Source organism: Battus philenor, unplaced genomic scaffold, assembly GCF_028537555.1.
Source record: "Battus philenor isolate CCGP_79_NKW_IND1 unplaced genomic scaffold, ilBatPhil1.0.hap1 SCAF_17, whole genome shotgun sequence".
In the NCBI taxonomy this organism is placed as follows: Eukaryota; Metazoa; Arthropoda; class Insecta; order Lepidoptera; family Papilionidae; genus Battus; species Battus philenor.
This window is the reverse complement of record NW_027181679.1, coordinates 3,592,815-3,619,833: the sequence shown is the minus strand read 5'-3', so window position 1 is coordinate 3,619,833 and position 27,019 is coordinate 3,592,815. Positions and strand designations below refer to the sequence as shown.

Here is a 27,019-nt window from a genome sequence, read left to right as displayed (position 1 = left end):
ATTTGAAATTATTTGCGAGCCGCAATGAAATACGAATTTAAAAAACGCAATAGAATATTTTTTGCAAAAGTCATATTCATTGTAATTATTTAAACATAAGTACAAAATGTGTGTATTGAAGATAGATATAATAGCACACGTATATGACATCGCTCCTAATAATACTTAAGATGCCGGTTAGTTAATTATGATCGGTTTAGATTTCGCTAATAATATAGTGGAATAATAATAGCAATTATTCACACCGGTAATTTGTTTCTATATACCAGAAGCTGATACAGGTAATATGAATATAAATATTGAAATAATTTAACAATCAATTGGAGCGAAAAATACTAGTAAAGAGCCGCCTGTGGCTCGCAAGCCGCAGTTTGGCCACCCCTGGTAAATAATATGAATTAAAATTAAGTACATAAGTAATTAATAAACAGTGTAATACATAAAGATACAGTCCTGCAAACCTAGTGCAAAGATGAAAAACAATGATACATTTTTAAATATAAATTATTTGTATCAAAAGAAACTTACAAATCGGCAACTATTGCAGTTAATTTCTTTTTTAATTTGTTAATTTGTAGTCAATTAAATAATTACTATACGAATTCGTGTAATGATTTTATTATTCTAAACTGAGTAAACAATTCTAGATTACCGTCCCGCAGATAAGAATAAACCGGTAATTAGATATGTGACCGGCGAGAATTAAGCGTCTCCCTTTGAATAGCAATGTAAAACTCGAGCTCAGCGCTTCTACGCTTTGTATTAATAATGAAGTATAAAGAGTTCCCGTGACTTCCTTTGATTTCATCTTCCCGTATATGTTACATTAATATCAGATTTGTTGAAGAAGAAAAAAGTCTCTTCACTATATTATTGTCGTTGGACAGAATTAATACCGGAAAATGTACAACCTATTTCATCTCTTAGTGATAATAAGCTAAGGATGTGTTTACATGCATCTCGCTATATATGTTGCTTATTGCTATTTACCCAAGTAATTGATGTATTCTTGGACAAATTTTTATTTATTCATTGTAAAGACGTGTATTGGTTTCTTTTAAGTGTCTTTAGAATATTTATCCCAAATGCATTTAAACCAAGAATATTGCATAAGAATAATGCAGAAAAATTATGACTGTATTTATCTTCAACCAAAAGGACGATGGTAGGATAACAAATGAATTTTTATTAAAAATTTATGACAGATGTTAATTTCTTACATATTCTTTTAAAAAGTATCAATGTGTAAACGCATCTTTAGATTTCTTTACGTTTGTTTACGACCACTATTATTAGTCTCCTTCCTTTTACACACGTTTAAATATAAATAAGTTGGAAGAGAGCTTTGTAAACTTTTTTTACTATTTTCACTAACAAATGCCGCGGGTTTGAAAATTCAGTATATAGATGGTACATGGCTTAATCTCGACTCTGCCTGAAGCTCGTTGGCCTGCTCATGAACCTCGACACGGGATGTTATATACTACTATGTTATCAGATTAAAAGTAGACTCTGTTAATCAAATGAAGAATAGTAGCAAAAACGCTAAGCCCTTGGTTGAAGCTATAAAAGCTTTTAAACTGAATAGGTTTAAATAAGACATAGTTAGGATTAAAAAAAAACATTCATTTATTTGAATGACAAACTTAGTCATTCTTTGGTGATTTGAGATGATTTACAGTTTACATGACTGCCCCATGAAAATGACCCAACATCAACCTATTATACAGCTTCGTAATAAACGAAAGACGTATTTAAGACTATAGAAGTGATATTACATTATCAAAATACAAGTGGTATGTGTTTAATAAATTGGTTTGCAAATATCAATGCAATGGATTTAAGAAATAAAAAATTGTAAGCATTTATTTCACTGCAGAGTTATAAAATAACTTGTAGTGACACCACCTGTTGCTTTATCGCGCCGCCAGGGGGCGACTTGTTATATAACAAAACATCCGGTTTGCGCCAGTTACAAGCGAAGATGTAAATTTACTAGAAATGTCTGTTTTATTTTTTTACAATAAACCAGATTAATCTGGCAGAAGTCCTGTCAGTTAATAATTTTGTTTACTGTTAGTTTAGTTTTGTTAACCGAAGTTTTTTAATTATATGATCAGCTGATCTTTTTTAATTTGTGTCACCATCATCATCATCATCAAGGTATAGCCCCCCCCCCCTCCAAAGGTGACCATGATGACCGGACTACCCGCATGTGGCATCTATATGTGTATATAGATATAAAATTACAATTTAAAAATATATTAAGTTTAGTTCCTTAATATCGGGCGTTGGTAATAAACTAATAATGGATTCATTTAAGTAAATACGCTGACAAATACGACATCAAGTAATAAATAATAATATTAACCGAAGATAACTTAATACTAATAGGTTGCAGCGTCACCTGGTGGCGAAATACAACGACGGAGTTAGCATATAAACCTTCTCCGTAAAAAAAACATATATGTATACATTTTTATAAACTATTTGTTATATGGTTTGTAGCCCTTACATGCGTGAGTACCAAAAAGGTAAGCATCGTTAGATTATAGATTGCGAGGATGAATCATAATATGAAACATAATGCTTAAAGGTTAAAAAAAAACTTTACAATGCTAATAAACAGGATTTAAAATTATTTATCAGTAAATAGCGATCTTCGCAGACTCTACCAGCTGATATAAGTTAAAATATTATACTGTTCGACATAATTGACAAAACACGAAAACAACATGAAAGTTTTCTTTAGAATAATATAGGTATTTTTGATTAAAAAAATTGTTAAATCAGAAATGGAGAGGTTCAAACAAATACAAAAGTCACGGATGTGGCTCGAAGAATTACTTGTCTGAAGTAACAGTTGGCGAAGCTCATGCAATCAATCCTGCAATCGACGGCTGTTAGGGCCTAAAAGTTCTCGAGTGACGACCAACGAGTGACGGGCCGGTAGATACAGCGTGTGTGGACTACCAATAGCTGGACTGATGGTCATAGGAAATCGCTGAATGTGATCAGCGCATAACCGATCACCATAGCAACCTCATGCCTCGCAATGGGCGTCTGTCGGCAGAAAAGAAGGAGATATAAGATATAGAAGATATCTTTTTTAGATAAATTGTAAGACTAGAAAAGCTTCTTTATTTATTACTGTAAAATTTTGTCTCTATTATTCTGCCTAGTATTGGATATTGACGATTCAAAAGTACATGTAAAAGCCTTTAAGAATAATGTTATTTTGATTTTTAAATATATTTATATGTGTAGTTTATGCATTTAAGTACGAAGTAATTTTTGATACATGTGTACTATAAGCAACAGAATACTTATTATATTATTTACGTACATCGGATTTGTGTTTAGCCTCTATATCACTTCATGACCGCTCGTTCTTTTCATAGTAACAAAGTCCATCATAAGGTTGTATAGAAAAAATCGGCCTTTTTGTATTACAAAGGCTTATATAAATAAAAATTTTTATCTTCTTTTTTAATTCTAAATAAAAAGAAGCCTAAGCTAGACCATACTTCATACTACCAAAGGAATTTAAACTATATTTATGAAACCCAGTTTAACACGTCCAGTGCAGCATGCAAAATATTTTAAATAGCACGTTGAGTGTCACATCAGTCACATATGACTGACACTGAGCTTTCCATTTAAGCCGTGTCAGTCACCAGTGGCTGACACAACCTTTCGTTCGGGTCCCGACAATCACTAGTGACTGACAGTTGTAATTTAAAGTTTATCCAACAATTAAGTCAACCTAATTTTTAATTAATGCGATATTTTAGTATCAATATAATTAAACATGTTTTCAGATAACTTTATGGACTTTATTACAACATGATAAACTACGAACTGTTTAGTAAAATTTTTGGATAATATACAGTTGAATCTAATAAATTCTGTATTGCTTCGATACCATCCCGTGCGGCCTGTCTGATAAGTCGTTATAAAAGTACGCGGCACTCAACGTGATAGTTGCTAGTGTCATCATTTAAAATATTCTTAAAATGAAGTCCAAAAGTTAATATAAAATATTCGAATATTAAGAAAAAATATGTAATTGTGTACGAAAGTGTATATATATATAGTAGTTTCTCACACGTACTGTACAGATAATTTATTGAAGAGATCTCGCGTTTTATAATACATTATTATAAACAAAGCGTCCGTTCGTCCCTAAATTAGGGACGCACGCATGTCGACAATCGATATCGCGTGATTATCGAGAATAATGGGCACCGGGACTCCCACGGTCGCTGCCCACGGCGCTTTGACGCACCCGAGCCCCCGACGACGGATAATTCCACGCCCGCGGACCTATTAGGGGCCGCTGCGATAAGTTCCGCTGCGATGCCGCACAGCTGAATACATTACGCAACGCAGTAACCTAACGCCGATAATCGGGCTTTACCCCGGTGTAGAGTAAAATACTGAATTAGTTTTATCAAAAACAAAGAGAAACATACATTTAACCTTTCTGCTATGCATGTCAAAATTAAAAAAAAAAATTCTTCCTCTAACATATACTACGTTTATATGCATAAAATTCTGTGTGAGTATGTACAAATATTGTAAATAATGAGAAAACGCTGCCGTGACTCGCAGTTGGGAGAAGAAAGATCTATATCAAATAGCTGCAACTCTCTCCCAACTGTTTGCGTTTAGTAAATGCAAAAAAAAAATATTGGAAAAAAAAACCGGGCGATATAAATTAGAAGAAATAAAAAATATACTACATTTATGTATACCAATGTCAAGAAACAAAACAAACATTAACAGTTTTTCAGTATCAGTGCTTTTATGCATAATCTTGTACTTGCTTTACTTACTTGTTGTTAGGCAGTGTGTTATTATTACCTCAATTTTAGTAGTAACTAAAAAATTTTAGCGTGTATATACACTTATGCAGATGAACGATCTTATTTGAAATCTCTGTGGGGAGATGGGCTCTATGGTGATAATGACATGCATCATAAATACAAATTGGTGACATTATTCAAATGATTTTTTATGTTCGACATACGATAATTACATATCTTGTGGACGACAATTTAAGTCTCAGACCTAAGAAAAACAGACGAAAACATAGCTATTGTTGTTATTTACGTGCCCATTGCAAAACACAAATGACTTTAAACTTGCTTGTGTGAATCAGTAGACAAATAGATATGTAGTTAGCTAACATCATTCGAATCCTTAGAGATTAGTTAGTAAATTACAGTTAACAAGACTAGACCACTGTATCAATATGAGTACGGTTTGTGTTAACTCATCAGAGGGACAGTCTGCATTAGCGGCTTTGAAATTCTTTGTGACAGAACCGTGTGTTCATACGCTAAATTAAGGATGCCCCCACACGTGAAATGCTACGCAAGGTTTAGTTTTTTTTTTATGTACGCATCGACGTTGTACTAACGTTATTTCTTTTTTAAAATATTTGTATATTCAAATACTAAATATCTTTAATCAGGCAGGCATTTACACGCGTTTTTATATCGATCGTTATTTTTACATTTTCAAAAATAAGTGAAATCAGTACGTGAATAAGCTATCACCGAACGAAATCTAACACTTGTTCTTTTTAAAATGAAATTAAACAATATTTTGTATGTACATTATAATATCAAACTTGCTAATGAGTCAACCAAATTCCACACATTTTGATCAACTAAAAACTTTTTGACACTACAGTAAGATTTATTTAATAATATGCTTTCAATTTTAGTTTATAAACTTAGAAAAGGATCATGTAGATTTGTTTTGTTTGAACTTTATAAGACGAAACTTAGCGCTACAAGTTTTTTTTATTATTTCTCCTATTTATTGTGTAGTCTGAAAATTGTTTATATGACGACTAAAAATATTTTCGAATATATCTTCGGCTGTCCATCGCTACGATCTGCGTGTTTTTAATTTGGTAGGGAAAATATACGCAAAATATATATTGTTGATGCCTTATGGGGTGCCTTATGGTAACCTGATCGAGGAAATCCTTCGTACCTTTAGAGGGACACCAGGGAAGTTGAACTCGCCCTTCCTGGGTTCTCTTTTACAACTGACACGTAATTTTTTTTCTTTGTCTGCACAAGATTTATCGACGTCGCTGGAAGTAATTGTTTTGTGTATACAATTATTTTTAGCGCGTCTTTTGTTTTCTAAAATACTATACTCATCCCTATGATGCATACTTGTACTTTACAGTAATCATCCTGTTTTATGAACTTTAACTAATCCTTTTTTTTTACTCGTGCACTTTAAAGGACTTTACGTATTTATCAAAAAAATCTTAATATTATATTCTTTGAGGCAGATCTAATTTGTACGGTGAGATTTTAATTTCTCGCTCGCGGAACTCGCGGGATACAATGCTGAAAAATGATATCAAACAGCCTCGCATCGGATGCTGCGTACTTTGTGCGTGTCTCGTAAAATAATAGGATAACTTTAACGAGTAACTCAACACCGGCATAAGTAAAGGTCAGATCATTACTGACAACTTAACTACTGTACCCTTACCGTATTACACGTAGACCGGCGTATCACGTAAACGTATTTGTATCATGTGGAACGTAGAAAATCCCGGCTAAGACTCATCAATAAAGGTCCGTGCGAAATTCCGTCTCGAATATCTTCGGCGGGGTACCCGTTTGTACGTAAACACGCAAAATCCCTCTAAAGGTACGCCGCGGTCTCCAGACATGTGCGGGACATAAATTTGGCGAGCGTTACGTAGGTACAGGCCGGCTATGTACCGTGGTATATAAGGTTAGGACACCCATGGCAACAGCAGTAAAACTTCGGACAAATACCGTTTGGAAAAACTATCACATCGTCTCTAACCAACCCTCTTTTAACTTGAAACAATCTTATAAGACGAAAAATTCGTATTTGTTTACAAATCAGTTACCATTATGAGTAAAATAAATCATATTGTCAAGGAATAACAAAGATATTGCAGTTTAGAGATAGGATTTTAAGTTTTCTGGTTAGACATAAATGGGACAGTTTCGTCAAAATTCCTGTCGTGTGGGTACCCTGATAAGGAGCTATGTACCTATGTAGGGAGCAACACGGGCGTCACTTATCCGCGCGGAGGATGCGGCGGCCGTCCGATCGCCCCCGGCTCCCCATCCCCCCACCACCCCTCGCGATTCATTAAGTCGGGCGCGGCCAACGCGGCGGACGCGTCGCGGAGTCTCCGTGAATTCAAATTAGAGGCAGCTCGGACGTCGTGCTCTATAGGGTTGCGAAACTATCGACATCTTGAAATAATTGTTTCGACAAAGTTCTTTAGAACCTTCTTCTTAAAAACTTGTAGCCCTGTTTGAAATTGTCTCGCGCATGGGTACAACTATAGAGACAAAGTCATAAACATTTTTTTACTTTTTTTAAAAAATCAATGTTCTTTGTAAATTTTTAACATAATTGTTATTACATTACTGACTATTTGTCAGTTATATAAGTAACTTATTACCAAGTAAAACAAGATTAAGGAAAAACCGGCATAACAGCTGCGCAGTGCTAGCCCAGCGGTAGACAACTGTGACTAACGATCGCAGGTCGCGAGTTTGATTCATGGGATACAATCTTATATATAATTCACAGTTAGACTTATGCCTGGCAGTGTTTACCTCAAAATGGTGCTATTATTTGTAATTATTATACGTACCATTTACTGACCAGTGATTCATAAGTTAAGACAAGTAGGGTTTTCATTTTTATTTACTGACGTAATAATAAATCTTTCTTAGGTTTTTATGAAAAAAATTTTCTCATTCTTGCATCGTCTCCCTCACTACCGAGAGTCGTAATCCTTTTTGTAAAGTTTTTTTGCTGAAAAATAAAGATCGATAAAACTGAATGGGAATTGATGACATCACTATCGCCCCTTTGTCTCGGCAAGACAGACGCGCTCGTGGCGCGGGTGGCACAGTGAGGGTCTGAACCGCGGGGGGCGAACCGGGAGGCGCGCGGGGCCCGGGGGGGCGTTCGCAGCACGTGCCGGACGGAAGTCGCGCGGGGCGTCGAGCCGCACCGCGCTAAATGATTCAAAACTCGCCCGGACCTGCAAGATTTATGCCCCTGCCCGATCCCGCCTAGATTAAAGATGTCGCGGCTTTATTGAAATACGCTAAAATATTCCCGAAGTACGCGAGCTGCGGTGGCTCACTGATACAAGTCTGGCGTACGGCCGTAGTTCCCAGGCTCGACGTCCGGAAAGAGACATGTTGTTTAAACGTTGCGAGAATCAAGCAACGCCTGCATAATAATTATATACTCAAGTTAGTTTTTAAACTCGTTACGCTAAAGTTTTTTCTTGTATAAGTAAACTAATCCTTCATATAGGGTATACGCATCTACACACGCAAATACTCGTTATATTCAAAAACAATGTCCAATCGGCGAAAATTTGAAAAATTATAAGGTATTTCTCCGGGCATGTTTTTGAAAAATAGTTTTTTATCAGTTTCCTTTAAGGTACCTAAACTATCTTATTGTTAAATCTTTAATTAGATGTATAACACTGGTACGCGTGAACCGGTGCATCTGGTATGTAATAAGGTTTCAATCTTAAAATTAAAAGTATTAAATCAACATTTTAATAATATTCAAGAGTTTTAAATTGATCAAAATGTGTGAAATTTGGTTTGTTGACTCATTTCTACGGTTGATATATTAATGTATACATCAACCATTGTTCATTCATATTAAAAGACCAACTGTTGGATTTCTGGCCGGCTCTTTTTATTCGTTTAGCCTTCCAATAAAGTGGTAGCATATACTTGTAAAGTCAAAATAATTTACGATACAAAAATGCCTTCTTGAACATGTTACTCTTAATTTGAAGGATTCTGACATTTAGGTTATATTAACGTTACGTCTTCAGATTTAGTATAATTTATCATAAGTAAACTAATAGAGAGATAATACTGAATAAAACCTCTCTGCACTCTCACTTTCAAACTTTAAAATACTTTGGACACGATATGAAAAAATTATGTAATATCTCTGAATTATCATGTAATAAGACAAGAGAGAATAGGTACCTTCTAGGCAAGCATGTACCATCGTAGCTATTATCATCACTTAACATTAGGCGAAATAGGTCAAATGCTTTACTGACCTTAGAAGAATTATAAAGTTTAGTTAATACGCTTGCTGCAAAACCAGGACTTTTTGTTCTGGTTGTCACCTGTCGCTCAATGCGGGAGCTGTAGCATCTGTTAGTATTGCGGTATAAAAGAAATAGTTATATATATATATATAAACAAAAAATATGTATATAAAAACAAAAATGACATATTTTTTTTTCACGATTGTATTTGAGTTTTATTAGGAAAATGGCACCAGGTCTTAAATGCCTGGTTCAAACTAGTAGATTCCTCTATCGGGTCGAGCCGACCTGGCTTAAAACAGTATGAAAGTGCGCAAAAATCAGTCTAGCTGCAACCGTGTTAACTTAAAAATCCTATAAACGTGTGAAGTAATTTTTAAGTGATAATAAAGCTTAACAACGAAAATCTGTACTGCATTAGGATATAGTTAAAATTACCACAAAAATGCGCGTTTCGAACCCTAGCAGCTTTAAGTTGAGGAATGCCTTATAGGGGAGCTTAATCTTGTTATAATTTCTATCAAATCGCCCTCTTCCGGTATTCGTCTAATGACGTATACATAGTCCGAATAAATAAAAGATGTCGCTATGGAAATACTTGCTGTTCAAGGTAGAGTGATTGGCTCTAGATTAGTGTTTTCAACCTTTTATGTGTCATACACTACCTAAGCCTTTCTAAATTTCGTACGCCCACTTATGTAATAGCATGTTTTTTTTTTATAATAGCGCAAAATTAAAATGTGTCGAGTTCATTTTTGAATTGCACCCCTTAATAGTCATATTGTCGTCTCTCTCCTTGTGGGACGTGGGTCCCACATTGAGAAACACTGCTCTAGATCCATAGGTCGCCCAGCATTGGAATGGATGAATTCTCATGGTATCGAAGTGCCTGAATGGAAAGATAACAGAGGACTGTGAGAAATGCTTTTCAATGACCAACATCATTAATATAATACACGATTTTTCAAAGAGCACACTTTTAAGAAAAATTATTAAATAAATAATTATGAAATCAACACTACTGACATACGATATATTCTAGGAGCAATATATGAATGTATATCTTATTTGCTGTCAATTAATATATGGTACACACTATCTAAAAACCAATGGTTTCGGATATATACAAATAACGTAATGATAATATATTAAGGAATTTTTTTAAAAAAAAATTAGGATTATTTTCATACGTATAACATATTAAAATTCATTATTTTTTACACTCGGACCCTGTAGACTTTGTAGAGAAGTTTTTGGTCCGTCACATTCCAACAGAAAAAATAAACTGATGTATCAACTTTAATAGTAACACCTTTATATAGAATGGTTGTATATAAATATATATAGGAAAGCTTTAAAGAATTGTGCTTACTAATGAGCACATACATTCAGCCCTTCAAAGCTATTACATCTACAAATTCATTTTATGCTTATGATGGATTATGTATGTCACACTTTCTCCTGGCATTATATATTTATTCCAACTCATATCAGCTGATAGATGTCCATTACAAGGTATAGGCCTCCGCCAAAGAACGCTACCATCACTGGTCTTGCCCTGACCGAATCCAGCGACTTCTCGTGACCTTGACAATATTGTCGAGCAGAATTCCCCAAACTTTTTTGTGTCGTAGACCCCTTGCCATGTTTTTCAGTGTTGGGTAGACCCCCTACTTACCTGATATTGATTTCCGGTAAATTTCTAACTGTAGTGAAGTTTAGTGTTAAAAACTTAAAATAAAAACACATGTTAATTTATACATTTATCAATTGAATTTAAATTAAAACTACTCAAAATAAATTATTGTATCAGTTATGTAAAATATACGTAACATTAATAATTTTTTTACTTCATAGGTACTTTTATAAATAATGTATATGTTTTAGATATTATAAGATAGTATGATGTAAGTAAATAGGTACTATCAGTGTATGTATTGAGATCCACCATCGTAAAATGGGGGTCATTTTCATTTCATAGACCCCTAGGGGTCGAAAGTGGTCTATACTTTGGGAATCACTGACCTAGAGCCTACCCATATCGCCCTTATCAGTTCCTGTGCGCCATTTGAGAACTCTACAGCTCCAACGGCCTCCGGTTGCACCAGGTATGCATTGTTGTTCCAACAGTGGACACATTTTAATTCTACAGCAAACCGACCGCGCTTCATTCACATTCAGACCGCGTTACAACTCCTTTCATTCAGTTTATTATTTGTTTTTTCGGTTAGCTGCACTGCGATACCGTAACGAGTGCGCCGTTGACTCTAACCCCGTATTTAGTTTCAACTCGAACCACCGCACTGCACGAACACTTTCAACGCAAAACTATTTATTAACTTTTTTTAACAACGTTCAAATCTTTTTGGATTTAACATAGCAAATGCAGAGTTTTTATTTGCAATTTTTACCGACTAAATATGCAAACTAAATTATCGTATGTTAATAGCAACCACGTGACATTGTCTTCTTGAAGTACTCTTGTTTATAAAAAAAGTACAGTAGGTACACTGTACAGTGCTAGGCTTTAGAAGGGTGAACGAATCACAATCAGCCTGTGAAGGCAGTATGCTGTACCGATAGCGCAGTACATTTCCGGTCGTACTTATAGTTACTTATAGTACCTACAACTTACAACTATTAGATGCTTACTACTTGTAATCGACATGTATAATTTTGGTGTACCAATAGATATAAATAAATAATATATAATTTTACCTTATATATACGAAAGTGATCGCAAAAACAAACTCGACTGAGTTTGTAGTGGGCTCTGTTCAAATTAAGTTGCATGTGAAACTCTTGTAGTCATGTAATTTAAGTTAAAAATGCCATAGGGGAGATCTATTTGATTCCGATTTATATGTTCTTATGGTATTTTTCTTAGGACGCATACAAGTAGACTTAAGTAGATAATAATTATGAATGAGTGAATAACATTGATACATTAAAATAGTGTGCAATAAAAACGTTATTCTAATATTAATTGTTTAATAGTTAATACAGAATGGTTATGACTTTTCTTTGCGATTGTACTAATGAGTCACTATTGTTTTTGTGATACACAACACGTGTATGTATATAACATGGGCCCTCGTTTTTTGTGCTAATAACCTTCAGGTACTGTTTCGACTTATACGGAATATTTAGAATTAAGGGTAAAAGTTATAAATCTTTTTCACGTGAATGCGCTATATATTCATCTGTATATTGTTGAAAAAAGTATAGGCAAAATTACCAATTGTATTTTTATCTATCTCATATTTATATATTGATTATATGATTGATATGGGTATATAATTTAAATGAAAGTATCTTAAAAAAAAACCTTTATTTTGGCATTTGAACGACGTCAGTATTAGTGGAACGGAGTTAGTCGAGTCGGAGTTGGCGGCGTAGGCCAATATGCAAATGTGAACTTTCCCTGGCAAGCGAACGAGGCGCGAGGAGGGGGGAGGGAGCGCGCTGCACTTGGCCGATTTATGGCCCTCCCGAGCCACCAACTTTTCACGGACTTTTACAACGCTCGCCGTCGCATTCCTGTTACATTTATTGTTATTGAACGACGCTTCGTTTATCATATCGCAATTAATTAAACAGTTATTAGATTTAACTTTAAACAAATAACTATTTTAGTGTCCTCAAGCATCTTAGGCACTCGTAAATAAATCTAACTCAAATGATTGATATTACAATGTATACATCAAACATTGTTAAATTTCATTTAAAAAGAGCATCTGTTGACTTTCTGGCAAGCTAATTACACTACTACTTATAATCTTAAAACAATTCCAAAGCACGTACATACTCGGATGAACATATTCCGAATTTGAACTTGAATTCACACGCAAGCACACATGCTTCCACGTATTTGTTTTTTTTTTAAATAACAAGTTAAAGGTTCGTCAACGATCAGGTCAATTTTTGAATTATAATTTCAAGAATTATTTTTCAACATATTGTAATTAAAACTAACACAGTTACATATCTTAATAGACAGCTAGTAAAGTAAGTAAGTTAAAAACCACTCATTTAAATATATAATCATACCTTCCACTGATTTCTATTTAATTTTTTTATGAAGATTTAATATTCAATTTTTATTCACGAATAAGGATTCGTACTTCAGTAATACAGGTCCACCTGTCATAGAATTCAGGCAACTACACTATTTTGTTATTATATTATAATAAAACCTTGTATATTATTATGACATAAATATAAATAAAATAAAAAAAAAATATTCGAAATTTTCGTGTAACTATATTGAAACATTCGTAATTTTTATAGAATTTTAAAATGGATCTCTTGTTGAGGCGTTCATTAAAATTTTGACGTCTTTCATGACGATGATTGCAGAAATGGTATTGTCCAAGATTTGGCCGGTATTACGTTAGAATGTATTTTAAAAGCTTGTGTACTGCATCGATATCAGCAAGGAAAATCTTTCAAGTTATTCAATGAGTGCCCTTCTCGTCTCACTTGACAAAAAGCATAATTTTTTGTTCTAATATTTTGTTAAGTAACTATAAATACATCTTTTTTTATTTCGTTAGAACTCCATATCTCATTTAATGAGACGCATACACTGTTATTCTTATTGTTACTGTTCAGTTTATTGTGGTTAAATATTATTCTTGCTTGATTTACTTAAGAAATAATGGCTCCGATATAAAACATATATTGATATGTAGCCAACGCTATCAAAAGGAAATTTTTAAAAAGTTAATGGGATTATTTTTATTATTACATTGTAACAATTTGGTTCCATCTTTACGTGTTATGCAGGAGGCGGTTAGTAACGCGTATCCTTTCCTTCTTGATGGCGAGGTAAATAAAAGCCAGGTGCGATCGAGGTAGTATTTACATGTTTACTATTTTCAGATCATGGGTTTGACCCAAACCGACGACGTAACGTCAAATTTAAATCAGCATTCGATCGAACGCTCAATTATAATTGAAGTCTAAAAAGTGTCGTGAGATTAGTTGCCAGTAACACATAGCATTCTAACACAACGATACGATTGTTATCATTTCTGCCTTGAGAATTAAGGTGATTAGTGGGCAGTCACTCGTACGGATCAGGAACGGCCTGTAAGATCCGAAAAGCACGGAGCCGTACGGGGTCGCACGCGGGGTCGGGTGCAATATCAAAGCAATCGGACGGGCGGCGCAATTCGGAGCGTTCCTTGCGCATATTGCATGCACGTACCAATGAAGTTTGCTTTGTAGGCGGTAATCTGCGGGGGTGTATCGGAGCGGGCGGTGGGTGGTGGGTTATGTACACACGAGCCCGAGGCGTCGAGGTAGGCAAATGGCCGGCGCGGCGAGCGTAGGCCGACATCTCGAGCGATATCGATCCGCGGCCGGCCGACGCCACGGACGCGTCGCGAGAGGGTGGCGCCGTGACAAAAACACTCCTTTGTTCGCCGACGTGACGCGAAACCCCGCCGTGAAAGGGCTCAGCTCCTAAACGACTCCCCAATCTTATCCTAAACGCTCACCCTACTTTAAACTACGACTTCTTATAACACACTTCTTTAAATAAACATACATGCATACATTATGCCACACACTAAAAAAATTCACTACCAAATCTTATTTAAAAATTAAATTATTAAATATCGATATGAAAAAAATTGAAATTAATAACATCACTAATTCGCGAGCGCGTGGCGTCGGGTGGTGCAAATCAGTCGCGCGGACTGCCGTTCTTGGAGAGCTCCCCCGTCCGTGTTGCGACCGCTTGCTCGCGTTTTTATTTCTATTCATCGACAAAAACGTCATGCGCCGGGAGGTTTCGGACGGTAGCCTGATTCATGATTTATCGAGAGCGATTTTAAATTACCACCCGCCACGTTTGACAAATAAATGAACTGTGTTTTTTTGCAAATTATTTGATGACATATCTTTGTTAAGAATAATTATAAATTTTATTATTAATTACTAAAATTTATTCATGTTTAGCCGGTAGACGCAGCTTGGATAAGGGCCCCACTATGTGACGAACGACATTGACAGTCTCTTATGCCTTGCAATAGACTTGTATCGACTGATTTAATGATGATTGTAATTTACAAAATGGTTAATGTTTTTAGATGTTAAATGGTTGGCTACTGTTCCTCGGCCCCTGACAAGTTAGATAGGAAAGCCGTGTTCATATTGACCAGTTGCATTAGGCACTTTAGAGAGTAAATACGAGTTAAATTTATTAAGATCTAATCGTTCACGGGCGTTACTAAACTGTGTAACAAAGATGAAGCCTATATTTTAACGTTACGTATGAATAGATAAAAAATTCAAATCTAATGATTAAAATTCTTTAAATAATTAAAAAAAAAAACCTGTTTACTTCTAGCGAGTTAAAAGCTACATTTTAATTTTATTGTTATTTTCCAATAATGGTTAAAATCCATCGTTGTAAACTTATTTTAAAATATAATTAATTACGTAACTATGAAAATGGACTAAGACATTTGACAGGACAAGCTAAAGGAAATATTCTAATTGTTGTTCTTGATCCAGACCAAGACAAAGATGAGCTCGATCTTTTTCTGAAAGACTAGCAAGATTAAACAGAGAATTGAGAAATCCGGAAAAAGATCGCTCTTCATTGTTAAATTTATTTTCTTCTTGCTGAGATGATCAAGCATCTCATAGTATGAAAATTGCTCTAGCGTTCATCTTGAATCGAATCCTGAGATTTTTAGATATGAGTTGAATTTTTAAACTTATTTTCGGCTCTGGCATCCAAATTACCTATGGTGCTACCGCCTAATCGACATAAGAACTAATCAGCCTTTTAATCCGGGAAAAAATAGTGTAACAACCCAATCTGAAGCTGCCGTGGAAACCTTCGAACTTAGATAGCAAGGAGGCGTCAATTGTTGCTCCTACTTTAGAAGCTAATTAGGGTGGCAGCTTCAATGATATGTGTAATTTTTATATAAATATAGATTTGATACCTACTATACATCTGCCCCAACGATGCGGCTGTAGTCAAATCTTTGCAAAATGAACTCATTTCAATCACTTTGGCTTGTATTCGATCTGTTACTCGTCTTGAAAAATACCATCACAACCGACAAGGAGCTTTTAGGAACATGGCCGAACAACATAGGAACCTTTGTGATATTATACTCACAGATGTATACATAACAGCAGAATTTTGTATGTATGTGTTCCAACTGGAGCGTTTTAGAGAGAGTATATTTCTACTCCTAAAATATGCTATCGAGAATAGCATTTTTATATTTGTCAAAAAAAAAATAAGCTTATAGAGTATAATGCCGTTTATTAGCAGGCCATTTTAAAAATGTTAGGGTTGATAGATTATATCTGTATATATATTATCTGTATATAAAAACATCGATAGTCGATAGTAAGAAAGTCGCAGCGCATTCAATTAGAGGCACAGCACGGTCTCGCATGAGTGGCATCTGTGCGCGTCGCCGGCGGCGTTGTTCGCGCTAGAGCCGACCGTCCCCCCCTCCGCTCCCCTCTCCCGCCTCGCTCCCCGCTGGACCCTCGCTGGAATCGATACTTACGATAAGTCGAGAATTTGATGGTCCGCTCAGCTGCCAACAAACCCTTCTCCGAAGATAAAGGCCGTTAATTCAAGTCTCTCTAAACATTACCTTTCCCTTTATAGTCAACAGGTAGGTGGAGGAAATAATTGACAATTAAATTTCATTAATTATGTCGTCGTCATAATCAATTTAAACCGACGATATTTTCCTTAACAATTTTTTTTGTGCCCTTGTCTGTGAAATCAAATGTGACATTTGCAATTTCGCGGGTTGTGGGGAGGGGTGACGAAACTCTAGGGCTCCTATGAGAGCCGCTATCTAGCATAGTTTCACCAGATGCGCCGCTAAATTCTTAGATCGCTTTTACATCGGCTCCCTCGAGGTTGCTATTGCCTGGTTGATGTTACTACCGCTTCGGAACGCATTAGGGTTGGGAGGAGAAGCGGTAGAAGAAGCTAAAGCATCGCTTCTTACAAAAGTAGTCGGAAGTTGAAAACGGAGGTCGCCAAGCCGAACACGTTTCTGACGACACTGGTTGGTTTTCGAACCAATATTTTAAAAACTTCTTCCGCGTCATCTCTTCACTGCTGAAAGGGTTTGACGGAATCGATGAAGAGGTCTTTTCATACTATCCCATCCTTTGCTTTCTTCGAGCATTACTAATGGAGAGTCCAGTAATAATTTGAAAATATAAATCTTACTTATTACTACGGAATAGAAAAATATTTTTGATTTAGGATTAAAATTATTTTACTAACTGTGAATATATTTCATTAAACGGTAAACTATAAATAAGATCGAGTGTCATCCCTAAGGCATCGCGAGCGTAGCGTATCGATAACAGCAAGGTAGCACGCGCAACACTATCGCTCCGGCGTCTTGCTTGAAATTCGAATAACGCTTGGTCAAGCGCATCTCAAAGCGAGGAACGTGGTACGGTCTAATTTGCGCTAGCTCTGCGGTGCCCGTATTCTCGGAGCACTAGGTACTCACTATGTACGCTATGTACCCGCCTGCATTCATTATGTACTGGCCGCCCTATGTGCCGGACACGTGGCAGAGCTCTCATTTTGGAGTGACGTCTTTGTGTCTTAAGAGATTTGGGTGAAGGCGTGTATGCACCTTCAACTATAGTATACTATCTTATATTAATAAATATTAATTGTCGAATTTGTTTTGCAACGCACAAAACCCGAGAACGACTTTACCAATTCGATTATTTATAGATTTCAACGACTTTTATAACATCGTCTGTCCACTTTTTGGATGGATGTCATAGCTGTACTTGGCGGCCCGGGGCCTCCACTCCTGCTTTGTAACCCACTTTTTACTTGCCAACTAGTTGGGTTATGTCAACTACTTTGCTCTCATCAAATTCATCAAATCAGATCTCGTAAAGAAACGACTTTAACTGTCTTCTTGGCTCATTGAGCGATAGAGAGCTTGCCAATGAGAACCGAAGTAAGAGACCACGTGTCAGTTCCGTGACATTGGTCGTAGAATGAATGAATTATATCTAATTCTAAAGAGCCCCATATTTTACATATTTATTTTAGAATAAATCGGATGCAAGTATAAATTCAACCGCAATTTTATATTATGTTTAAAAATTATAACGATACGTGTATCCTCTTAAAAAATAAAATGATCAGTGCCAGTTTTTGCAACGATCTGTTTTAGATATTCCAAAAGCTCATCTACGCTCTGTAATTTTTTGAAATAAGAACACCACATTGTAGAGATTAGAGAAACTACCACGAACATCGGACTACAAGCTTCCCGTAAAGCGGTCGACCCCGTGAACGTGTCCTGCTCCAATTTGCGCGGCCCGCGCCCCGTACTTACGGAAATTGCACCCGCAGCTATATAATCCAGCCCGGCATTACGTGCTATCACCTACTTCCCTCCTTTGTACTTTTAAAACGGTTCATTCTTAATACGTTTTCTCTTGACGTAATTCGGTAAATTATATTTCTATAAGCCGTCATTCAAAATTTAAAGGGAGTAAAATAAATAAATAAGATAGAATAAAAATCCATTTCTCGCTATAATGAAACATAATTACAAAAAAATAAAACTAAAGACAATCATTTACAATATTTGATAGATTTTTTAAATTTTATTTATTCGTGTACAAAAGCTATATTTATGACTCGACATCATCGTCCCGTCATCATCATCGGCATTTCAGCCGTTAGATGTCCCCTACTGAGCAAAGACTTCCCGCAGAGACTTCCATTAGGATCGGTTGGCAGCGGCATTAACACGTTGAATGCCAACTGCGAGATAATTCGTAGATTGCGTTTTCTAGGACGCCAACTACTAGTTATCTCGTCCTGTATTTACTTGGCATTTTTGTGCCGCTACGATTATACTAGAAATATATTAGTGCTAATATCGATAGACGGCATCTGGGAAAAGAACAAAAAATCCTTTTTGACTTTCACGAACAGATTTAAAAAAAAAACAAACAAAACGTTCGATATCAGAAAATAAAATATAATTTTACTACTTCACTTTGTTTCTAATAAAAAAAAAACACATTTTCATGCTTTTTTATGATAACTATACGCTACAGTACCTGGCGATAAATATTGCACATCGACCTTTGGAAAGACACAATCGGCTAATTTCGGCTTCGTAGAGCACTATCTCTGTCATACGGAATACAACGACTAACAAAACGTTACATAGGTAATGTGATGTAGAATGAGATTTTTTAACAATATAATTTTATTCAATCAAATTGTCATTTTAGGCCAGATTTCTAGAAATAGCCGTGACAGTCAACGTTTTTCTACAAATGATTCTGCTATCTCCCACAAAGAATAATTCTTTAATTTTAAATCGCATAATAGAAGTGATCAATAAACAGCTGAATTCCGTGAAACTATGCGACGTGAAATTTTAATTCACAATTCATTGTCGTTCACTACATGTAACGGAGCACTTTTAAAAAAATAATGCACGTGATTTTTCATTCACGCAAATGAAATCCAAATCTTACATAATAATTTGAAATTGTATTAAATAATTATTTATTATTCTTGTGACTTTACTGGTACATCATTTGTACTCTAAATATAAATGTCTTTAATGTCACCTCTTATTGTTTCTTAGTACATTATCTATGTTTGGTCAAATGCATTCTTTTTGTTAAAACTTCTGTCGGGCATAGCTAACCTAACCAAACTTGATTTTTAACAATTATTATGGGATAAACTATGTTTTGTTTTTTGAACAACCAGCAAAAATTTGATATCAAATCTCGACTCAATTACAACATACAGACAGAAAATAAGGATAAATTTTATTTAAAATACTCTTCTTCGGAAGTATTTATTGATATATAAATGTATGATTATTTTTAAAGTTTTACGCTCCCACATGTTTTTCCTTTATTTCTTTTTTTCAGACCAAACTTCTCTATTATTCGTCTTTCTTCTCCATTTCTTACCCGCTATTGTTACTATTTCATCGCTTAACTTATACTAGTATATCTATTTATATATTCTGGAGAATATATATATATATATATATATATATATATATATATATATATATATATATATATATATATATATATATATATATATATATATATATATATATATATATATATATATAAATATATTTGCATGTTCTGATTTTAAGATAATTTTTTCCTTTCGACTTAGAGAGTATATCATTACGTTATTATATCAAGTATCTCTACGTAAAAACATGATCTACTTTTATGTTGCATATTCTACAAAATAACTGCAATAATTTAAAAATAGAATCAGCAAGTCGCAACACATAAACCGCTTCAATGAAACTACACGCGGAGACATTAAAAACTTTTCTCAATGGATGCCGTAGTAAGAAAACGACAAAGAAAGAAGCTCGCCCAGTGAGAGTGATCAAAAGTTTTCAGCGAAAAGCGAAAGGCAGTCGCAAAAGTTGCGGCCACCGACTTTGTTTTCACTCAACTTTAGATTCAATTTGCCGGGTGGCCTCTCAGACCTCTCCCCTCCCCCTCCTCCTTGGCGCGGGGTAGTCACGCAACAATGAACCGTTTATGATTTTATTCGAGAACAAGTGTCGCAATTTGTTTATCTTTATTGTACGGTTAAGACGTTTGTAAGTCCATTATAATAATGGTCTGAATGCGTCTTATTTTATTTATTTATGTGAATGAATCTTTTCGGTGACTTTGCGGTTAATAAATGGAATGTTACATGTTTTTTAGATAACTATCCATGTTGGCGTCGAGTTCAAACATGTATTTGGATGTACCTACAAAAGTCAAACTTTTTTTGACTCATTGCACTTTTATCGACACTTTAAAATATGTCTAAGCAGTAGACTACACAAAAATAAATCTAAAGTAAATTTTAGATTCTTTCAGAATAGACGTTTCTTTATCGTTGTTTACTGTTAAGTTAAAAAAATGTTTGCTATATTCGCTTATTATTTTGAGACGGAGACATTTTTAAGAACACCTTGTTTTAAATATCACAACAGCGAATATTTTATATGCAGAAAATTTTAGATTTGTATGACTCGTATGAAAGAATCTGTGATTTGCGGCGTAGCATATCGACTTCTAGAGTCTTAAAGAAAATCGCGCGTTAGCTGAAAAGTTACACTTTTTGGTAGTATTTTTAACTATCACCTGAAGTTCCATTTAACCACTTAAATTATTGTAATTTTTATGTTATGAACATGGCAAGAGATGGTATTATTATTTATTTATTAGAAAGGCACACCAGAAACAGATGCTAGGATGTGATTAAAATCATACAAGAGTTACAACTACTAAAAATTCCGATACACCTGCTTGTATAACGTGTGTACAATATTCACAATATTTAAAATATATGTGCAAATAAATAAGAAAATCGGGTTAAGATGCAATAATTGTGTACGTATATATCATACCGGTATAATTTATATAAAAATCAGTATTGTTGAATAGTGGTTGTTGGTATATATTTTTAATATATACCTACTTTTTTGTACCTATAAAATTATGGACGTATATTTTATATGAATAAAAAATAAAAAAGTGGTTTACATTGTTTCAGGTTTAAAATATTATTTGTGTTATTAAAATTGTTGCTCACTAAAAAAGTCGTTCAATTGTAACTTTTGCGAATGGCGCAAACATGTAACAAATGCTTTAGATATAAATTAAAATTTAAGAAATATATTATAGCGCCCCCTAGTGTTGTTTTATAAAACTACTGTGACCTTTCAATCTTAGAGAGTAATAAAGTCAACGTTACTGTTTTATATTAATAGATGGCGTTTAATTCAACACAATATTTTTTCAGCCGGAACGCATCATGTCGCCGTATACAGTAATAATGCGACGCAGCGGTAATCCATTCGAGCTGGCGCACGTTTTGGTCTCCTGGCTGCTGGGCGGCGGATATGATGCGTATGTGGTGGTCGGCTGCGCAAAACGCGACGTCTGCATGGCCATCCGTTACCGGACCGAATGCCCTTGTTTACCAGATGAAAGACCTGTGAGTTGTTAAGGGGCACACCTAGTGTGAAATTTTCAAAAAATCGATTTTTTTTATATTTCATATTTCGATAGGTTATACCTTTAAAAATAACATACTAAAATTTTGAATCGATATCTTAAATAGTTTTTGAGTTACAGCCGTTTAAAAGAGTAGCCGCTCGGCAGTTAGGTAGTTGCATTGGCTACGGGACATTCCTGAGCTACTGTTCGGAGTCTACAGTCTTTTCCAACCTTTGCGAATAGGATTCCGGTTTCTATTGTCAACCTCCAAGTATACAGAAATATTTAAATATAATTATTTCGGTGTATTTTTCGTTTACTGCCACGTCACGTATTTTCGGAGCCAGATACATTTAGTTTTATTCTGACCGTTGTATCGAGTAGTTCGTAAGCGCATTTTATTAAATAAAAATGAGTAAACAATAAAAGTAAAAAATCAAAAGGGAACTCACGATGTTGCCAGATACCGATGAAAAACAAAAAAACGAAAATTTACTGGAAACCAACATACATTTGAGCAATCTACGGCATACAAGTACGTCCGCAGAGAAACGATTGCATAAAAATGATGAGAATATTGTGATTGACCCATCCCATGGATATTGTATTCTACAGTTTGTCTCAGTTTTTAGTGCAATCAGCAATTTAGTGATGTGCAAAACTTGTCACAAGGAAATTACTTTTAATCAGGCAAGTCCAAGAGGCCTGGGGTTTAAAATAGCTGTCATTTGTGAATGTGGTAATTCGTACATTAATTCTGGACCAATGATCGATAATGCATTTGAAATAAATAGACATCTTGTTGCTGTGATGCGTCTTTTGGGCGTCGAAATAAATGGGATCAATCTTTTTTGCGGACTAATGGATCTAGCAAGATCATCGCCAACGGGCTTCTTCAAAAGAGGGTCGATCATCTCGAAGAAAAGCTTCTTCAGCTTAACAAGACCTTTTTGAGGAAGAGGAAGGTGAAATATATGGGCCTGGAATAGCAGATTAGCTGTAAGTATGACTTTAATCCATTTATAACAGTGAAAACGATCATTTATCTTTAAACGCGTTTTTCTCGAAACAGCATTTTTCGAATTTGCTGAAGTGATTACTCGGAGACAAATGATCCGATCGCTATCAAATTTTTTTCACATCTTCTCTATATAGTTCTCCATACGATGACCCTCCAGTTTTTTGATCTGATCAAAAATCGGATTTTGGTAGGCCAAAAACGACCAAAATTTTGGGTAAAATTTAACTTTTTTTTTCAACATGCAGCCATTTTGTCAATTTTTGATTTTTTGGTTCGCCCGAGGGTCATCGTACAGACAATATGTTTTTGTTTAACGAGAATTTTTTTTTTTAGGTTTTATCAATGGAAAAGGCTGCAATCACTCCAGCAGTGGAGGACCTTTTTTTTTGGCGCCGCCGGAGATCGCGTGTTATTTTAAAAATATTTAATATATTATTTTGAAAATTTTACTGTGTATTCTCAAAACATGTATAAACATACTCTCAAAATTTTAAAACGATTGATTAACTAGTTTTTTTTTTAATAATTCCCAAAAATCGCCTTTTTTTTGGCTATCACACTAGGTGTGCCCCTTAATTATATCCTTCTGAATTATACAATGTGTTACGAAATGGAATGGCTTAAAAATAACTAAGGTACAACATATATAACTATCTATCTATTTTTCACCTACGAACCTACTCATCACGATATCTCTGGAATTATAACTTTTAAACACTATTAATTTTGTAATAGTATATCCTTAATTACGTAGATATAAGCTAAGAACAGCTTTTATGAAATTCTTTCGACAAAGGGTTAGATGTTAAAAAAATGTGTATTTTTATAAATTTCTTCGTAAAATATTCCAGGTTGTAGAAGCACCTAAGCCGCCGGATACCGAGCCGCGGTATCGCCTGGTACCGCTACCCGACTTCACGTCTAAGTACTGCAGGGATATGGATATTAAGGAAGAAGGTCTCAGACAGAAAGAGTTAGACAAGATCGAAAGAGCAAGACAAGAGAGGATTGCGGTAATTTTTAACAATACAAATAAATCGTACATGATCTCATAATGCAGAATCTGCCCTTTTTCATTCTCAGACATGAGAAGGTATGTCCCATTGACTCAAATTAAACTTATATGCGTTAATATTTTCGAGATGTTGGATGGTCGATATAAATGTTAACATGGAATCTTTCTATCTGGTGTCTGTCAACTTTTGCAGGATTAATTTTGGGGAATACATTACCTTATCTTTTCTCTATAGGATGAGTAGGAAATCGGCCCACTGCCACCCTTACACTGTGAAGTTTCCTTGGAGAAGTACCGAATATAGAACGTTCTACCAGCTTCTTTATTGCCCTAGAATTAAAACCCATGCCATTTTGGGTCAGAGTAAATAGGTACCTACTGAGTCTGCGTTCTCAATCTTTGACCACATCGTCGCCTTTCAGTGGGCTAGTTGGTGGTCAAACGTCAAGCGTATAGATAGATAGGTTATCAGAGTTTCTTCTGCCAAGCTGCTTTGAAAAACCTTCCAGGAACGAGTTTATGTTCTCTCTTGGCGAGCCTAAACTCTTCAACTGCTTATAGAGAGATCTCTATAAGCTCTCTCTACGCATACAAATTCAATGTTCAATTATTCCATGTTATTTTATGAACTAGGTCACAGTACTTGTTTACCTTAGTTCTGTTGTGTACCGCACGTTCCAATGTTATTGAAATTAGGTGTAAGTCCGGTACAGAAACGGAACAGCTTTATTCTCAGACATTCTATATTTAAACCTTAACATGATAATTTCGTACGAATCTATAGCCAATGAAATCAAGTACATTTCTAGGAGTTAGAGAAACCTCCGCCGGACAGTATCGACGGCTGGCGCTCTCACGCATGGGTTTTAGTTGTGCCCGGCTTCATGGGCGTCGAGGCGCCTTTCTTCATCGAACCAAGCGAAGGCAAGGGCTATCCAGTCGACGCACAACAATATCAATTTCTGGAATCTGTTTATAACAATGAAAATTATTACGTAAGTACTAGAATAAATAATATAGAATTAATAATAATTTAGGAGTAATATTAACAAAAATGTACTCGCAAGTATTGTTAAATGCATGCGTACGTGCTTGTGTGTGAATGAAATGAAAAGTATGACATGAAACTAAAATATGCTATATAAGAGCCCCTACAACTTATGTGACAGTCATTTATCGCGTTAGATAAGTTAAGTATAAATGTAAAATTAAATCGGACAGAATCGACTATACGTCTAGATGTATATTCCTCTATCAAAAATTTTAATCACATTTTTGCAAATTGATTGAATATTTCGTTAATTACATCATAGAGTTAAGAGGTTACAATGAATCGCTATATAAAAATGCCAAACAAATGATAATAGAGTGATGTTAAATCGTAAGAATAATAGAGCTCCTCATCTGCAGCAGAAGATCAGGACATCGGAATAGAATCACATCCAGATATAAATGTGGTATAAACCCTCCTACAGCTCGTCTTGGTGGTTTAAAAAGCACCAATGAGTACTGAAGGAATAAAAACAGGATCTAGAATCAGCAACCCAAATATTCAAATAGGTCTAACGGTGTCGAACTACTGCATTTATTGGAGTGTAGTTTTCAATTTTGTTGGTTCAAGTGACCCTACTTGGTTGTCGAGTATTTGCCCCTGAAAGAGATACTACGGTTTTTAAGAATCGATTTTGGGCCCCAGGAACCGGGCGTTTATGCACCTTCCATTTAAGAGAGGAAAGCGTGTTATAATCAAAGATATTTGCAAGATTTAAATGCTTATTCTGCGAGTTTATAACTATAGAGTGATTAGTTATAGGATACAGGAAATGAGCAATACTTTCACCCCTTTAAATCTTTTACACTTGTAATAAATCAACCTATATATCTCTGATTAAACAAAATTATTTTTAAAAACCACCTGTCATTTATCTCATTCCATCACGGTTATCGTAAATATTCTTAACGTTATTATGTTTAAAGTTACTTTTAGGTAAATATACAGTCGTATGAGAATGGCTTAGGGTCGTTAAATTACGACCTGGGTGACTTGAGTTGCTGGGAACATCTCCTTGCCGGCGAGCCAAATCATCGGCGGCAGTTGACGGGCGTGGACTGCGCGGATCGAGCAACTGCGATCTTGACTGAGAAACACTTGGACGCGCCCGCGAGCTGGGTGGAGAAACTGGACATCAGTATTGACGGTAAGATTATACTAAGAAAGACGCCACATATTCTAAGAGTACTGCAAAAAGGTTATAAGTTACGTAATTAAAAGAAATAAGTCCTAATTATATAAAACTAGAATGGGGTTTAAATTGTGAGACTATGGAATATTAGAACTAAATAAAATAAAATACAACAAATATAAATAAAAGTAAATGTAGTATATAACAAAAATAAAAATGTAACAAGTTGTATTCTGGAAGTGAAGGCGAAGTATGGAAGGCGTTGTAAGAAAGGAAAATTAAGTATGGTAAGAAACGATAGATTATGTGATGAATAGTAAAAAGATGTTTGGAAGATATCGAAAAGGACAAAAGATAAAAATTAAATTGTTTATGAAAAACTTTTTAAGAAAAATAATGTCCCTGTGTATCCAAGGCGTGGATGTACGACAGGCCCCCGGTAGGGGGGGACAAAACAACATACAATTTTAAGCAATAATATAAAGTGAATGAATAACTTATTTATAGTAGTTATAATTAGTTATTATTATTAATATAGTTATTAAGTATAGTTAATGTGTGCGGTGTGGTTTTATAATGTACATCCTTCAACATTAGTGAATTTATTTGTTTGCTGTCACATGGTACACTAC

The 27,019-nt window shown here is 35.0% G+C and overlaps 1 protein-coding gene across 1 annotated transcript in view; it reads left to right on the top strand.

Annotated features, from left to right (window-relative positions):
• lobo (lost boys) overlaps nt 1–27,019 on the top strand; it is a 230,196-nt gene that overhangs the window by 193,138 nt on the left and 10,039 nt on the right. Inside the window, exons 3-6 of the mRNA XM_068763185.1 lie at nt 21,972–22,166; nt 24,041–24,202; nt 25,014–25,199; nt 26,192–26,402. Of these exons, the coding sequence (XP_068619286.1) occupies nt 21,972–22,166; nt 24,041–24,202; nt 25,014–25,199; nt 26,192–26,402 (754 nt within the window). The remainder of the gene's footprint in view (nt 1–21,971; nt 22,167–24,040; nt 24,203–25,013; nt 25,200–26,191; nt 26,403–27,019) is intronic.